General features: G+C 46.5%; 1 protein-coding gene across 1 annotated transcript in view; it reads left to right on the top strand.

Annotated features, from left to right (window-relative positions):
- Window positions 1-17,632, top strand: part of LOC142256153 (uncharacterized) — a 51,314-nt gene that overhangs the window by 24,009 nt on the left and 9,673 nt on the right. Inside the window, exons 2-3 of the mRNA XM_075327691.1 lie at window positions 4,129-4,248; window positions 10,836-10,955. Of these exons, the coding sequence (XP_075183806.1) occupies window positions 4,129-4,248; window positions 10,836-10,955 (240 nt within the window). The remainder of the gene's footprint in view (window positions 1-4,128; window positions 4,249-10,835; window positions 10,956-17,632) is intronic.

Here is a 17,632-nt window from a genome sequence, read left to right as displayed (position 1 = left end):
GTGACAGTTCTATTAGGGATTTAATCTGAATTCCATTTCTAGGCCACACTGCTTAAATTGGGCTAATCACTGAAAGGACAAACATGACCATAGCAGATAACAGTAATTATATCAAAACTTCAGCAAGCACCGGATTAGAGATTGTGGCCCTAATTTATACAACTCTCAAATTAGGAAGCACAAGCCTCGTTACATATTAAGTTTACCAGCTAAATATGCCAATAAGAAGGCAGTAATCTATAGTGTTTCTAGATGGTGATGCATCACAGTAACAAAGCGCCATCTGGTGATGTCCTATGGGTACATTATATTTTAACACTGTTTTAGTTGTCTTTTATCTTGCACTTATTAAAAAGTAGCAAGATTTCACCTTTATATTGCACTGTAACTGATTGATTTTCATTGTTGATACCATCCAAAAGTAAAAGGATTTTCTTTGTCGTTGGGTCACTGAGTGAGTATGTAACTCCTACAAAACCAAAGCAATGAGCCGGAGCATAAGTTGGTATACATGCACTGTGTTATAACATATTCATACTGTGGCTATTTAACAGAAAAAAAGTTAGAATAAATAAGATGGGCACATACCTGTTATGCGCACTGACACACACAAGTGGAAAATAATATTAAATAAGGTCTAACTTAAAACTGCTACACAGGACCTGCCCGGATTTTGTACAGATGAGAGGTCTAAACTGCATAGTTCCTTAAGGCCCCTGTGCAGACTGAAACAACCCTAACTGGATGACTAAGATGATCCCTCGGACCTTCACTTCCAAAGTGTCCATCAAGGGTTCCATGTACCTCCTTAAGAACACAGGGTATCTTGCAGAGTAAAAATAAGGTAAACCAAAAATTATAATCTGCCAGGAGGAACACTAGGCAGACATGCTGTAGTTCCAAGCAGAGTCCACTTCAGAAATATCACCAGCAGGAAATAGAAGCCCTGGGAGGCTTTAAATAGTTAAACCTACTGGATAATAGGGCAGACTGAAATACAGTATTGGAACACTTGTTGGCAGAAAGACAATGAACACATCAACAAAGTGTTCAGAACAAGGAGACCAACTGAACCTAACTGTGGCTCAGTGGAGAGGGAAGTAGGTAATCCTGCTAGGTGATAGGGGAGACTAAAAGAAAGCATTGGAAACACTTATTGGCAGAAAGGCAATAAACACATAACCAAAGTGTTCAGAACCAGGACAGCAATCAAACCTGACTATGGCTCAGCGGAGAGGGAAATAGTTAAATCTGCTGGGTGATAGGGCATACCAAATTAACCCTAGAACGCGCAAGCATAACAAATGACCTAGCAGGCCTGCGAGGCCCCAGGTATGCGTTCCAGGGTTAAAGCATTCAAAATACTTTTTAGCATCTAGGCAATGAACAAATAAACAAAGTGTTCAGAACCAGGACACCAATGAATCTGACTGTGGCTCAGTGGAGAGGGAAATAGGTAATCCTGCTGGGTGATAGGGGAGACTAAATGAAATCATTGGAAACACTTGTTGGCAGAAAGGCAATGAACACACAAATAAAATGTTCAGAACCAGGACAGGAATCGAACCTGACTGTGGCTCAGTGGAGAGGGAAATATTTAAACCTGCCAGATAATAGGGCAGACTAAATTAAAGCATTGGAAACACTTGTTGGCAGAAAAGCAATGAACACACAAAGTATTCAGAACTAGGAGACCAATGAACCTGACTGGCTCAGTGGGGAGAGGGAAGTAGGTAATCCTGCTGAGTGATCGGGCAGACTAAATTAAAGCATTGAAAACACTTGTTGGCAGAAAGGCAATGAACACATAAAAAAAGTGTTCAGAACCAGGACAACAATCAAACCTTACTGTGGCTCAGCGGAGAGGGAAATAGTTAAGGCCCAGTCACAAAGAACGACTTACCAGCGATCCCGAAAACGATGCGACCTGATAGGGATCGCAGGTAAGTCGCTGGGAGGTCGCAGGTGAGATGTCACACAGTCAGATCTTACCAGTGATGCAGGAGCAATACAGGTCGCAGTAGCGACCTGTATAACGATCTCAGCAGTCACTGTGACCCTGTCACACAGTGTCAAACACAGCGATGTTTCCTGCCCAGCAGGACATCTCCTTTGAAGAAAATGGCCTGGACCATTCTGCAACGACTAGAGATCTCACAGCAGGGGCCTGATCGCTGGTAGGTGTCACACATAATGAGATCACTAACGGGATCGCTACTGCGTCACAGAAACCGTGACTCAGCTGCGATCTCGCTAGCGATCTCGTTATGTGTGACGGTACCTTTAAACCTGCTGGGTGATAGGGCAGACTATTTTAAAGCAGTGGAAACACTTGTTGGCAGAAAGGCAATGAACACACAAACAAAGTGTTCAGAACCAAGATAGCAACAAAACCTGATTGTAGCTTAGTGGAGAGAGAAATGGACCACAGCACAGGAGGCTGCTGGATCAAATCTTAAGGCCCCGTCACACTAAGCAACATCGCTAGCAACATCGCTGCTAACGAACAACTTTTGTGACGTAGCAGCGATGTTGCTAGTGATGTCGCTGTGTGTGACATCCAGCAACAACCTGGCCCCTGCTGTGAGGTCGTTGGTTGTTGCTGAATGTCCTGGGCCATTTTTTAGTTGTTGCTGTCCCGCTGTGAAGCACAGATCGCTGTGTGTGACAGCGAGACAGCAACAACTAAATGTGCAGGCAGCAGGAGCCGGCTTCTGCGGAGGCTGGTAACCAATGTAAACATCGGGTAACCAAGAAGCCCTGTCCTTGGTTACCCGATATTTACCTTTGTTACCAGCCTCCGCCGCTCTCACTGTCAGTGCCGGCTCCTGCTCTGTGCACATATAGCTGCAGGACACATCGGGGTAATTAACCCGATGAGTGCTGTAGCTAGGAGAGCAAGGAGCCAGCGCTAAGCATTGTGCGCGGCTCCCTGCTCTGTGCACATTTAGCTGCAGTACACATCGGGTAATTAACCCGATGTGTGTTGTAACTAGGAGAGCAAGGAGCCAGCGCTAAGCGGTGTGCGCTGCTCCCTGCTCTGTGCAGCTGCACCCTGTACTCTATACCCTATATATGTACCCTGTGCAGCTGCACCCGGTGTGCGCTGCTCCCTGCTCTGTGCACATTTAGCTGCAGCACACATCGGGTAATTAACCCGATGTGTGCTGTAACTAGGAGAGCAGGGAGCCAGCGCTCAGTGTGCGCTGCTCCCTGCTCTCTGCACGTGTAGCTGCGTGCGCTGGTAACCAAGGTAAATATCGGGTTGGTTACCCGATATTTACCTTAGTTACCAAGCGCAGCATCTTCTACGCAGCGCTGGGGGCTGCTCACTGGTTGCTGGTGAGCTCACCAGCAACTCGTGTAGCCACGCTCCAGCGATCCCTGCCAGGTCAGGTTGCTAGTGGGATTGCTGTAGCGTCGCAGTGTGACATCTCACCAGCAACCTCCTAGCAACTTACCAGCGATCCCTATCGTTGTTGGGATCACTGGTAAGTTGTTTAGTGTGACTGGACCTTTAGGCATAAAATTACTCTATAGTAAGTAACTAAATAAACAGTAATAGTAAATAACGTAGGGTACTTAATGCTGTTTTGACAGCGTAAAACACATCACACGATGACATGGTGTACCCAATCTAGTATTAAAATCTCAATTTGTAGCAGTTGACCTCAAAATAAAGGGGGCAGTCCAGGATGGGAATGGACTAATCCCGACAACTGCCCAAGGGAAGCTCCGTAGATGGAATGCTTAGGTCAAAAAAGACCATGTGACTGTATAAAATACAAGAAACTGCGACAAAACAAAAGAATTCAACCAGAGCATAGCTTGGTATACTGTATGTTCACACTGTGGCCAATTAATAGACAAAACCTATGAAAAAATAAAATGAGGGTATGCCTTGCAGTAAGTAGTAATAGTACATGGACATAATATAGGGTACTTAGTACATAGCGTTTTATTTAAAATAAAAACTTCTTGCAGGGTATTTCTCCTGCTTGCATTCATTACAATAAGACAGCACATCCACGCCTGATGTAATACTGAGGCTTTTACTGTCCAGCTATTTGCCATCTCCATTTTACTTATCCCCTCCTATCTGTGCTCTTAATGCATGAACTTATGAAGCCAACACCGGACACAGACCTCACAGTAACTACTTGTTTGCAGCTTCCTCCGGGAACTCCAGAGTCATGAAAAGCTCATGTCTCCTGCTCATCTGCATCTTATGGAGCATCTCAGCTACAGGTGGGTACCGGTACCTAGACAGGGGTATGATGGAGTGAAGGGACATTAATGGTCCAGAGATATTTTGCATTATTACATTATTTGCATTTATATTGTAAATCCAGCAAAAAAATGTTCAAATCGTTTATATAAAATCCTAATATTACCAATAATTATATTTATTAAATATAATGAAACAGTGTAAATAAAAATAAAACATTGATTACATTTCCAATACCGTACAGTTAATAGTGACTATTTTTTAATTTATTTAATTTGCAATTTTTCATATGTTAGATTTTATTATTACTTTTATATTATACTAGCTGTAGCACCCGGCGTTGCCCGGGATAGTAACTGTCTCTCTCCCAGTCTCTGTTTGTCTCCCCCTCTCTCTGTCTCTCTCTATCTCTTTCCATGTCTGTCTCTTTCCCTGTCTGTCTCTGTCTGTCTCTCTATTTCCCTGTCTGTCTCTCCATCTCTTTCCCTGTCTGTCTCTGTCTGTCTCTCTCTTTCCCTGTCTGTCTCCTTCCCTGTCTCTTTGTCTGTGTCTGTCTCTTTGTGTCTGTCTCTTTCCCTGTCTGTCTCTTTGTGTCTGTCTCTTACCCTGTCTGTCTCTTACCCTGTCTGTCTCTTACCCTGTCTGTCTCTTTCCCTGTCTCTTTCCCTGTCTTTCTGTCTGTTTCCCTGTCTCGTTGTCTGTCTCTGTCTGACTTTCTCTTTCCCTGTGTCTTTCCCTGTCTTTCTGTCTCTTTCCCTGTCTCTTTGTCTGTCTCTGACTGTCTTTTTCCCTGGCTGCATTGTGACACGCCAATACATTTATAGAATATATTGAGTTGTACTTTTATATATTATAATAAAGAAGCGGAAGATGTTGCTTCATGTGCTGATGGAGATTTGTGGTTATTAGTCGATAAGTTCCAGGTTGTTCACAACTCAATTTCTTCTTATGATGCCAAAGAATCATCTGGACGCAATGTGCAAAATATGCCTGCTCGCTTGTCGGACCTTTCAGGTGATGTGGTGCTTCTTCCATTACCAGAGCTGACTGCTCAACAAGCAAATATTCACCAAGAGGATCTTTTGGCCACATGTCACTGTGTCTCACTGAGGCCTGCACACTTGTCAGACCTTTCAGGTGCTGTTGTCCTTCTTCCATTAGCAGCACATGTGGCATCATATGTACCAGAGCTGACTGCTGAATAAGCAAATATTCACCCAGAGGATCTTTTGGTCACATGTCACTGTGTCTCACTGAGGCCTGCACACTTGTCAGACCTTTCAGGTGCTGTTGCGCTTCTTCCATTAGCAGCACATGTGGCATCACCTACACCAGAGCTGACTGCTGAACAAGCAAATATTCACCCAGAGGATCTTTTGGCCACATGTCACTGTGTCTCACTAAGGCCAACATGCTCCTTCTCTAATGGCATCACTTCCTCGGCATTCATCTCCACCGGCCCCATATCATGCAAATACAAAGGCCGACTGTTCATCTGGAACAATAAATCAACTGGGTGAAATTGTTACAGGATAGTGTTTTCCCTAGTTCCCACAGTTGCTGTGGATAAGGGCACTATGGGTTTTTAAAAATTCTATATATATAGTGGGGAAAATAATTTTTTGATCCTTTGCTTGTTTTGTAAGTTTGCCGACTGACAAAGACCTGAGCAGTCTATAATTTTAAGGGTCGGTTAATTTTAACAGTGAGAGAATATCCAAAATAAAATCCAGAAAATCACATTGTATAAATTATATAAATTTATTTACTTTTTGCAGAGAGAAATAAGTATTTGATCCTCTACCAGCCATTAAGCGTTCTGATTCCTACAGACACTTATGCGGGCTTTACACGAGACGAGTTATCGTCGTTCATGATGTTATCTCGTGTGACACCTCAAAGCGATGCAGAAACGCTCACAAATCGTGAGTCGTGTACTCGTCGCTCAGTTTTAAAAAATTGTTTAATTAGAATGGCGCCGGTTGTTCATCGTACCCGGGGGTAGCACATGCCGCTCCGTGTGACACCCCGGGAACGATGAACAGCAGCTTACCTGCGTCCTGCAGCTCCCGCCGGCTATGTGGAAGGAAGGAGGTGGGCGGGATGTTTACGTCCCGCTCATCTCCGCCCCTCCGCTTCTATTGGCTGGCGGCTGTGTGACGTCGCTGTGACGCCGAACGTCCCTCCCTCTTCAGGAAGAGGATGTTCGCCGCCCACAGCGAGGTCGCTCAGCAGGTAAGTAAGTGTGACGGGGGTTTCATGACTTTGTGCGACACGGGCAGCGATTTGCCCGTGACGCACAAATGACGGGAGCGGGTACGATCGCTCGTGAAATCGCACAATTGGTCAACTCGTGTAAAGCCCGCATAAGGCGGGCTTTACACGTTGCACCATCACTAGCATTGGCTAGCGATTTCGAGTGCGATAGCACCCGCCCCCATCGCACATGTGATATATGCTGATAGCTGCCGTAGTGAACATTATCGCTACAGCAGCTTCACACGCACATACCTTGTCGGCGACGTCGCGGTGACTGCCGAACATCACTGCGACGTCACTAAGCGGCCGGCCAATAGAAGCGGAGGGGCGGAGATGAGCGGGACATAACATCCCGCCCACCTCCTTCCTTCCGCATTGGCGACGGGATGCAGGTAAGGAGATGTTTGTCGTTCCTGCGGTGTCACACACAGCGATGAGTGCTGCTGCAGGAATGACAAACAACATTGTACAGGCAGCAGTAACGACATTATGGAATGAAGCGACGTGTCACCGATCACCGGCTTTTGATATTTTGCGATCGGTGATCGACGCTCCAAGGGTTTACACGCTGCGATTTCGGTAATGGCGCCGGATGTGCGTCACTAACGACGTGACCCTGACGATATATCGCTACAAATGTCGCAACGTGTAAAGCCCGCCTTTGACGCTCCTAATAACCTCATTACCTGCATTACAGATGGCTCTTACATTGTCCCCTGTATAAAAGCCTCCTGTCCACAGACTCTATTAATCAGTCAGACTCTGACCTCTACAACATGGAGGAGAGCTTTCTTAGACGGGCTTTGCACGATGCAACATCGCAAGCCGATGCTGCGATGTCGCACGCGATAGTCCCCGCCCCCGTCGCAGCAGCGAGATGTTGTGTTTCCTGGCGTAGCGAACATTATCGCTACGCCAGCTTCACATGCACTCACCCATCCTGCAACGTCGCGGTGGCCGACGTCCCGCCTCCTTTCTAAGGGGGTGGGTCGTATAACGTCACAGCGACGTCACACGGCAGGCGGCCAATGAAAGCGGAGGGGCGGAGATGAGCAGTAAACATCCCGCCCACCTTCTTCTTTCCATATAGCCGCCGGCGGCAGGTAAGGTGATGTTCCTCGCTCCTGCAGCATCTCACACAGCGATGTGTGGTACCGCAGGAATGAAAAAAAACATCGTACCTGTCGCGGCAGCGTAATTATGAAAAAGTCGGAGCTTACACCGATGACACGATAAAGGACGCTTTTGCGCTCGTTAATCGTATCATCTAGGATTTACACACTACAATGTCGAAAGTGACGCCGGATGTGCGTCACTTTTGATTTGACACCACCGACATCGCACGTGCGATGTTGCAACGTGCAAAGCCGCCCTAAGGATGTCAGGGACAAGATCATAGACCTGCACAAGGCTGGAATGGGCAGCAAAATCATAACTTAGGGGCACTTTGCACGCTGCGACATCGCACCTGCGATCTCGTTGGGGTCAAATTGAAAGTGATGCACATCCGGCGCCGGTAACGATGTTGCAGCGTGTAAAGCTTAGATACACCGATCGCAAAAACATCACAATCGGGTGATCGGTGTAGCATCGGTCATTTTCATAAATTCGCTGCAGCGACAGGTACGATGTTGTTCCTCGTTCCTGCGGCAGCACACATAGTTGTGTGTGAAGCCGCATGAGCGAGGAACATCTACTACCTGCATCCCGGCTGCAATGCGGAAGGAAGGAGATGGGTGAGATGTTTACGCCCTGCTCATCTCCGCCCCTCCGCTTCTATTGGCCACTTGCCGTGTGACATTGCTCTGACGCCGCATGACCCGCCCCCTTAGGAAGGAGGCGGGTCGCCGGCCAGAGCAACGCCGCAGGGCAGGTGAGTGCATGTGAAGCTGGCGTAGCAATAATATTCGCTACGCCAGCAATCACAAGATATCGCACTTGCGACGGGGGCAGGGACTATCGCTGCAGCGTCGGTAACACATTGTTACAGATGTCGCAGCGTGCAAAGACACTGGGTGAGAAGGAGACAACTGTTCGTGCAATAGGAAAGTGCAGGACCTGCATAGTCAGTGTGATTGATCTGTGAAAATCTGCAGTAGCAACATTTTAATAAATAGAATATTTAATACTTTACATAATGCAAACAAGGAGAGGATTTAAAACCCCTCTAGTCTAATTTTGATACTGAAGAAATACTGAAGAACAATCCTGAAACCGAAGCTGAAGAATCCTGAAAGTGTTCTTCCTGGATCATGAGATAGACAGGTCATATACGGTATATACTTGTCCATCTCATGATCCAGGGAGAACACTTTCAGGATTTTTCATCCTCGGTTTTGGGATTGTTCCTCAGTATTTTTTCAGTATCAAAATTAGACAAGGGGGTTTTAAAATCTACTCGTTTGCATTGTGTAAAGTACTAAATTCTCTTTATTAAAGTGTTGTTACTGCAAAATTTCACAGATCAATCACACTTACTATGCAGGTCCTGAACCTTCCTACTATTTACATTTTTGGATGATTTATTCAGGGACTAAAGGGTACTTTACACGCTGCGATATTGGTACCGATATCACTAGCGAGCGTACCCGCCCCCGTCGGTTGTGCATCACGGGCAAATCGCTGCCCACGGCGCACAACATCGCTAACACCCGTCACACGGACTTACCTTCCCTGCGACGTCGCTGTTGCTGGCGAACCGCCTCCTTTCTAAGGGGGCGGTTTGTGCGGCGTCACACGGCAGCCGTCCAATAGAAGCGGAGGGGCGGAGATGAGCGGCTGGAACATGCCGCCCACCTCCTTCCTTCCATATTGCCGGTGGACAGAGGTAAGGAGATGTTCGTCGGTCCTGCGGTGTCACACACAACGATGTGTGGTGCTGCAGGAACGACGAACAACATCACTACTGACCAGATAACAATTTTTGGTAAATAAACGACCTCTCCGAGGCGAACGATTTTTGCCTCTTTTGCAATCGTTTAAGGTCGCTTCAGCCTGTCACACACTGCGATGTCGCTAATGACGCCGGATGTACGTCACAAACACCATGACCCCGACGATATATCGTTAGCGATGTCGCAACGTGTAAATGGCCCCTAAGACTACCAGTCCCATTTCCAATGGGATTCAGCACTACACCACAATCTGATTTGGCCTTTTTATATGCCTCAGTTACATGAGCTGTGCCCTCTGACCTTTATCTCTATGCTGGAAAAGTCTATCAATCAATTCTTTGACACACTTACTATGGAGGTCCTGCACCTTCCTATTAACATTTTTGAATTATTTATTCAGGGACTAAGGGGTACTTTGCACTCTGCGACATTGCTAGCCGATGCTAGCGATGCCGAGCGCAATAGCCCTCGTCGCACATGCGATATGTAGTGCGAGCTGCCGTTGCGAACACTATCGCTATGGCAGCTTCACACGCACTTACCTGGTCGGTGACGTCGCTGTGACTGCCGAACAATCCCTCCTTCAAGGGGGAGGTGCGTTCGGCGTCACAACGACGTCACTAAGCGGCCGGCCAATAGCAGCGGAGGGGCGGAGATGAGCGGGATGTAAACATCCCGCCCACCTTCTCCCTTCCGCATTGCCGGTGGACGCAGGTAGGAGATGTTTGTCGCTCCTGCGGATTCACACACAGCGATGTGTGGAGCTGCAGGAACGACAAACAACATTGTACCTGCAGACGCACCGACATTATGAAAATGAACGACGTGACACAGATCACCGATTTTGGACTGTTTCACGCTCGTTCATCTTCTCTCCTAGGCTTTACATGTTGCGACATCGTTACCGGTGCCGGATGTGCGTCACTTTCGATGTGACCTCGACGATATCGCAGGTGCAATGTCGCAACGTGCAAAGTACCCCTAAGACTACCACTCCAATTTCCAATGTGATTCAGCATTAAACAATCAGGTTTAGCCTTTTTTATGCTTATGTAAAATGAGCTGCACCCTTTGACCTTCATCTCTATGCTGGAAAAGTCTAAAATGGCAATCCTTGGCCGGAGTCAATCTTTTCTACTGGCTGTGATAGCCCTAGGTTTGGCTTGGGTAGATCATGTTATGTGACAGCTGCAAGGCATTGACGGCGGTCCACACCTTATATCATTAATCCCCCCTCTCTGAGTCTTCAGATATGGACTAAAGTCCACCCTACTTTGGATCAGTTATCTCTACTCATTATTGTAATGCCCTTCTCTATGGATAAAAGAATCTGTATACAAAATGGAATGGTTTCTCAATTAGTTTGACATTTTCGCAGTCACCCGATTGACACTGTGCATGGACCTTCTCCACATTGGGTTGTTTCATCTGCATGAATCTTCTATCTGTTTTAGATGTGAATATCTCATGTGTACACTGTGTGGGAGAAACTGAAAAGTCCTGTCATGGAGACCTAAAGGAATGTTCATCAGTGACTGATCAGTGTATCTCAGTGTTTGAGGAAGCCAAAGTAGGTAAGTTAAGTGCAAATGTGTCACAATGTGGGTGGAGAGCAGGGGACAGGGTCTCCTAGACTTGCCCTCAGGCTAGGGGACCCTACCTATCCCTAATCCCAGAGTTATCTCTGATGGTTAGGATATCTGGGCCGCCTTCCTTGCCCTGCTCCTGACCAGCCCTGGTCTTATAACACCCTCCCCAACCCCTGGGGAGGGCCAGTGCAGGAGTGATAAAGCCAACAGGGGAAAACAAATTTCGATTTCACGGCACACCCATGCAGAGGTATAAGACAAAAAGAGCTTAGGAGGAAAATAAGAGCAGGGAGGAAGCAACAAGACGGGAGAATTCCACAACAAATTCATGAACAAAATAATATAATCACCAGCAGGGCTTGGATACAACAGCACACAGAGCGGTTTAGCAAAAGCTATAGTCGGCATGGAAAGACCGTCTCCACCATCTTAATAAAAATGGCGAGTGACTGTGATAGGTCTTCAACAACATATGATCCAAGAGGTAACCAGCAGGCTACCCCTGCAAGCCTGATTACTAATGAGAACAAAGATAACACAAGTAAACCAAAAATGTAGTTTATAAATGAAGGTCTTTATTATTAAGGGAAAAAGAAATCCAAACCTTCAGGCTCTGTGTGAAAAAGTGATTGCCCTCTAAACCTAATAACTGGCTGGGCCACCCTTAGCAGCAACAACTGCAATCAAGTACTTGCGATAACTGGCAATGACACTTTTTCAAAGCTCTTGAGGAATTTTGGCCACTCATCTTTGCAGAATTGTTCTAATTCAGCCACATTGGAGGGTTTCCAAGGATGAACTGACTTTTTAAGGTCAAGATATAGCATCTCAATCAGATTAAGATCAGGACTATGACTAGGCCACTTGGAGGTGGACTTGCTGATCTGTGTTGGATCTTGTTTTGCTGCCTAACCCAGGTGCGCTTCAACTTGAGGTCAAGAACAGATGTCCGGACATTCTCCTTCTGAATTTTTTTGTAGACCGCAGAATTCATGGTTCTATTTACCACAAGTCTTCGAGATCCTGAGGGAGCAAAATAGCCCCAGACCACACATTACCACCACCATGTTTTACTTTTGGTACGATGTACCTTTTCTGAAATGCTGTGTTACTTCTACGTCAGATGTAATGAGACATACACCTTCCAAAAAGTTCAACTTTTGTCTCGTCAGTTCACATAGTATTCTCCCAAAGGTCTTGGAGATAATCAACATGTTTTCTGGCAAAACTGAAAATAAGCTTTATGTTCTTTTTGCTCAGCAGTTGTTTTCATCTTAGAGCTCGGTCATGCCATTTTTGCCCAGTCTCTATCTTATGGTGGAGTCATGAACACTAACCTTAACTAAGGCAAGTGAGACCTTCAGTTCTTTGGATGGTTGTTGTGGGGTCTGTGGTGACCTTTTTGATGAGTGTCATTGTGCTTTTGGGGTAAATTTGGTCGGCCGCCCACTCCTGGGAAGGTTCACCTTTGTTCTATATTTTCGCGATTTGTGGATAATGGCTCTCACTGTGGTTCACTGAAGTCTCAGAGGTTTAGAGATGGCTTCTCAACCTTTACCAAACTAATAGATCTCAATTACATTGTTTCTCAAATGTTCCTGAATTGTTTTGGATCGCTGCATGATATCTAGCTTTTGATGATCTTTTGGTCTAATTCCCTTTGTCAGGAAGGTCCTATTTAAGTGATTTTTTGATTGACAACAAGAGTGACAGTAATCAGGCCTGGGTGTGGCTAGGGAAAACGAACATAGATTCGGAAAGATGTGATACAGCACAGGTAATTTAAATTTAAAGGTGGGGCAGGGTGGGGCAATCACGTTTTCACACAGGGTCCTGTAGGCTTGTATTTCTTTTTCCCTTAATAATAAAGACCTTTATTTATAAACTGCAATTATGTTTGCTTGTGTTATCTTTGTCTAGTATTTAAATTTGTTTGGTGACTTGAAACATTTGTGAAAAAAATAAGAAATAAGGAAGGGGCAAAAACTTTTTTACACCACTATATCTATAAGCTGGGTAGTTTGTTAAATAAATGCTAAGATACTTATTTGTACAAAAAATAAATCAAGTGTATTGTGCAAAATACAGCTCATATAGTGGGTGAGAGGCCCACCCGGGGATTCTCCTGTTTCTCTGTGGTCCAGTCTGAACCTGTTTATACACATACTTATAAACACATAATACCTAAAATATATTGACGTACAAAAACACATAGAAAAATACTGTATATACACACACACAAATATTATTTGGGGTATTGCCACAAGGAGATTTTTGCAAGGCATCGCCAACTGTCATGGTGGCATCAGGATCTGTGGAGACTACAGATTCTGGTACTCTGCGTCGACCCACAGACTTAGGCAGGCTAGCAAGAGTTAATCTCTGCTGAGCTGCTTGTTATTCTCTTTGGTCACATGTTGTTGGGGAACCAGTCACATTCACTCCCCTCCTATATATGTTGGCTGAACTATTTCATTAATGCCAGCTATAGCTTCTCTATACTGGTCTGGTGAGGTGTTGTGATCCAGACTTACGGGTGGTTGTTGTGTATCATTGCTGTTAGCAGTTGTTGTGTTAAATGTTGTAGTCGTTTTGTTGCTGCCTTCCTGTTCTTGCTTTTTTCCTTTGTCTTTTACCGTTTATTCCTCTGAATTTTCAGTGTGTATGTGCTTTTATTTTCACCTGTCTTAATCTGTATTTCCATGACACTCCTGCCCTTTCCTTTCCTGGTCTGGTCAAGAGAATAGCCAGGCACAGGACTCCGGTGTCTCCACCTTCAAGGGTAATCTGGAGGTGACGAATTGGCTAGAGTTCCCTAGTGTGAGGGACAGTATAGGAGCCCCTTGTCTCTGCTTATCCTGCAGCTACATCGTGAAATGTACATAGTGTAGGTATGTTAGCAGATGAGGTGTTAACCCTTGTAGTTTTTTTGTTGCTGCCTTCTGCTCTTGCTTTTCTCCTGTCTCACCATTTATTCCTCTGAATTTTCAATATATATGTGTTTTAGTTTTCCCCTCTCTGTCTTAATCTGTGTTTTATCCCACTCCTGTCGCTTCCTTCCCTGGAGATAACAGATTAGATCTGGTCAGGAGAATAGACAGGTACAGGACTCCGGTGTCTCCACCTTCAGGGGTACTCTGGAAGTCAAGGATGGCCTAGGGTCCTTCATTATCTTACATGCACCTGGAATTTCTCTCATTTCCCTTGGTAAAGTCTCTTCTACAATTTAAGTGGTTAAATTATTAAGAAGAAACAGGAAAGATTAAAAAATAGAAAGAACACACATTACCGAGGTTTTCACTAATGAGTAAGCTCTGAATTCCTGAAGGTAAGACCATCAGGCTGCGGATCTGAGGTCGCTAATTACAACAGACACAATAACATGGAAAACAAAGAAAGGAACTTTTATCTCAATTTAAGAAAACAAAAAAATGGAAAATGAATCATATAATATAGAAAATGTGAAGAAAAGAGTCTTGTGCCACCTCCAGGACTTTTCCTCTCCTCCACAAATATAACATCTCCCCTATTCTGAAAAAACTTTCTCCAAGATTTTAGAGGCGTCTGATGGAATTTTTGCTTCTTCATCCAGAAGAGAATTTGTGAGGTCAGACCGTGATGTTGGGGAGAGGCCAGGTTCACATTCTTCTTTTTAGGATAGGGCTGAGGTCGGAGCTCTTTGTGGCCGGTCATGTTTTTCCAGCAAACTTCTCCCTCCATGTCTGTATAGAACTTGTGCACTAGGAATAGTCATGGGAACAGAATAGGGCCTTTCCAGAACTATTCCAACACAAATGAAAGGTACAGTTGTCCACATGGTCTTGTGCTGAAGATTAAGATTTTCCTTCACAGGGAATAAGAAGCCAAGTCGACCCCTGATAACAGCCCAGAGTATTATCCTCCTCCACCATCAGTACAGCTGGCACAATGCAGTCAGGGGATAACGTTGTTTTGGGATGCACCAAATCCAGACTCCTCCATAAGATAGAGCAGTGTAATTGTGACATCCTGGAGAATCCAGGTATTCACAGTTAGGCCCCTGCATAACACCTTCCCTCATTAGGCAACATACAGCCGACCTGAAACCCTAGTCACCCCCCCTTAGGGAAAGATAGACACACAAAGGGGCGTGACCAGGCGGTTGGTGCACGCTCACCCAGGGGTCTAGACAACCCGGGGCGGGAAAACCAGTTAAGTTAAGCTCTGAAGTTCAAGTTGGAGAGAAGTGTGGGCTGGAGCTAGGGTAGCTCCAGTAGGAGAGACCCAAATTGAACGGTACCAGGGTAGGAGCCCTGGTGCCTCTGGCTAGGTATCAGACAGTGGTCTCCATCAGCAGGAGACGAGAAGACGGCTCAGTGGAACCGAGGTGGACCGGGACAGGGTTGTAGCCCCCCGGTGCTGACACGGGGAACCGACCCGGAAACCGTAGCACAAGGGGGGTACTCGGACCCTGAAGCCAGAAACCGGAACCAAGCGGACTGGTTAATTAACCGATTGAGGCCAGGACTAGAGGTCCTGTGCCACCCAAAGTCCCTCATAGAAGACAACAGCCCACCGATTAGGGATAAGAGGTCACTGCCAGGGCCCATACATCCCACGGGCCAGCGTCTGCGGGCACGGCTCCTTAGACCACATCCTGCCAGGAGTGGACTCCTACGTTTCAAACTGGGAAGTCCTTTCTACTTAAAACAGTGCATAGGATAGAAATAGAGACAACCAGCCGGGTGGGGGACCTTGAATGCAACCGGCCGCGGCACCAGCCACCATCACCTTGGTTTACCAGAGACTTGTGTGTTTTACTAAGAGTGAGTACACCAGCACCCCCTGTGGTCGCTATCCCCTGCATCGAGCCACCGAGTCCCGGGGCCACCATCCCTGCCCACGAAGGGATTAACAACTTACTGCACAACATCTCCCTCGGGTGCCCCATAGCTGCAGCGGTGGAGTCCCAACTCACCACGCACCGTGGGTGGCGTCACAAACTTAATACGGCCCAGCCCGTACATATACGTCCCCCTTTTATTCGTTGTGTCCGCGAGACCCCCGGGTTTGGAGACCCTCGAGCCACCATCCCTGAAGGTCCGGACTCAAGCAGCGTCGGCTGCTGGCACCGGGGCGGCACATAATCTGTCATTGCACAGAACATGTCTCCTCCAGGGTCCAGTGGTGGTGGCTTTACACCGCTCCATCAGACACTCACTATTGTGCTTGGTGATGTACAGCTCAGCATTGTGCTTGGTGATGTATGGCTCAGCATTGTGCTTGATGATGTATGACTCGGCATTGTGCTTGGGGATGTATGGCTCGGCATTGTGCTTGGTGATGTATGACTCGGCATTGTGCTTGGTGATGTACGGCTCGGCATTGTGCTTGGTGATGTATGGCTCAGTATTGTGCTTGATGATATATGTCTCAGCATTGTGCTTGGTGATGTACGGCTCGGCATTGTGCTTGGTGATGTATGGCTCGGCATTGTGCTTGGTGATGTACGGCTCAGCACTGTGCTTGGTGATGTACAGCTCAGCACTGTGCTTGGTGATGTATGGCTCAGTATTTTGCTTGGTGATGTATGGCTCAGTATTGTGCTTGGTGATATGTGGCTCAGCATTGTGCTTGATGATGTATGACTCGGCATTGTGCTTGGGGATGTATGGCTCGGCATTGTGCTTGGTGATGTATGACTCGGCATTGTGCTTGGTGATGTACGGCTCAGCATTGTGCTTGGTGATGTACGGCTCGGCATTGTGCTTGGTGATGTATGGCTCAGTATTGTGCTTGGTGATATATGGCTCAGCATTGTGCTTGGTGATGTACGGCTCAGCATTGTGTTTGGTGATGTATGGCTCAGCATTGTGCTTGGTGATGTATGGCTCAGCATTGTGCTTGGTGATTTATGGCTTGGCATTATGCTTGGTGATGTACGGCTCTTCATTGTGCTTGGTGATGTATGGCTCAGCATTGTGCTTGGGGATGTACGGCTCAGCATTGTGCTTGGGGATGTATGGCTCGGCATTGTGCTTGGTGATGTATGGCTCAGCATTGTGCTTGGTGATGTATGGCATGGCATTGTCCTTGGTGATGTAGGGCTCAGCATTGTGCTTGGTGATGTATGGCTCAGCATTGTGCTTGGTGATATATGGCTCGGCCTTGTGCTTTGTGATGTATGGCTCGGCATTGTGCTTGGTGATGTACGGCTCGGCATTGTGCTTGGTGATGTACGACTCAGCATTGTGCTTGGTGATGTACGGCTCAGCATTGTGCTTGGTGATGTACGGCTCGGCATTGTGCTTGGTGATGTATGGCTCGGTATTGTGCTTGGTGATGTGTATGGCTCAGTATTATGCTTGGTGATGTACGGCACGGCATTGTGCTTGGTGATGTAGGGCTCAGCATTGTGCTTGGTGATGTATGGCTAGGCATTGTGCTTGGTGATGTACGACTCAGCATTGTGCTTGGTGATGTACGGCTCAGCATTGTGCTTGGTGATGTACGGCTTGGCATTGTGCTTGGTGATGTACGGCTCGGCATTTTGCTTTGTGATGTATGGCTCGGCATTGTGCTTGGTGATGTATGGCTTGGCATTGTGCTTGGTGATGTATGGCTCAGCATTGTTCTTGGTGATGTACGGCTCAGCATTGTGCTTGGTGATGTACGGCTCAGCA

The sequence above is a fragment of the Anomaloglossus baeobatrachus genome, chromosome 11 (assembly GCF_048569485.1).
Source record: "Anomaloglossus baeobatrachus isolate aAnoBae1 chromosome 11, aAnoBae1.hap1, whole genome shotgun sequence".
Taxonomy (NCBI): domain Eukaryota; kingdom Metazoa; phylum Chordata; class Amphibia; order Anura; family Aromobatidae; genus Anomaloglossus; species Anomaloglossus baeobatrachus.
This window is presented reverse-complemented; position numbering and strand designations above follow the sequence as displayed.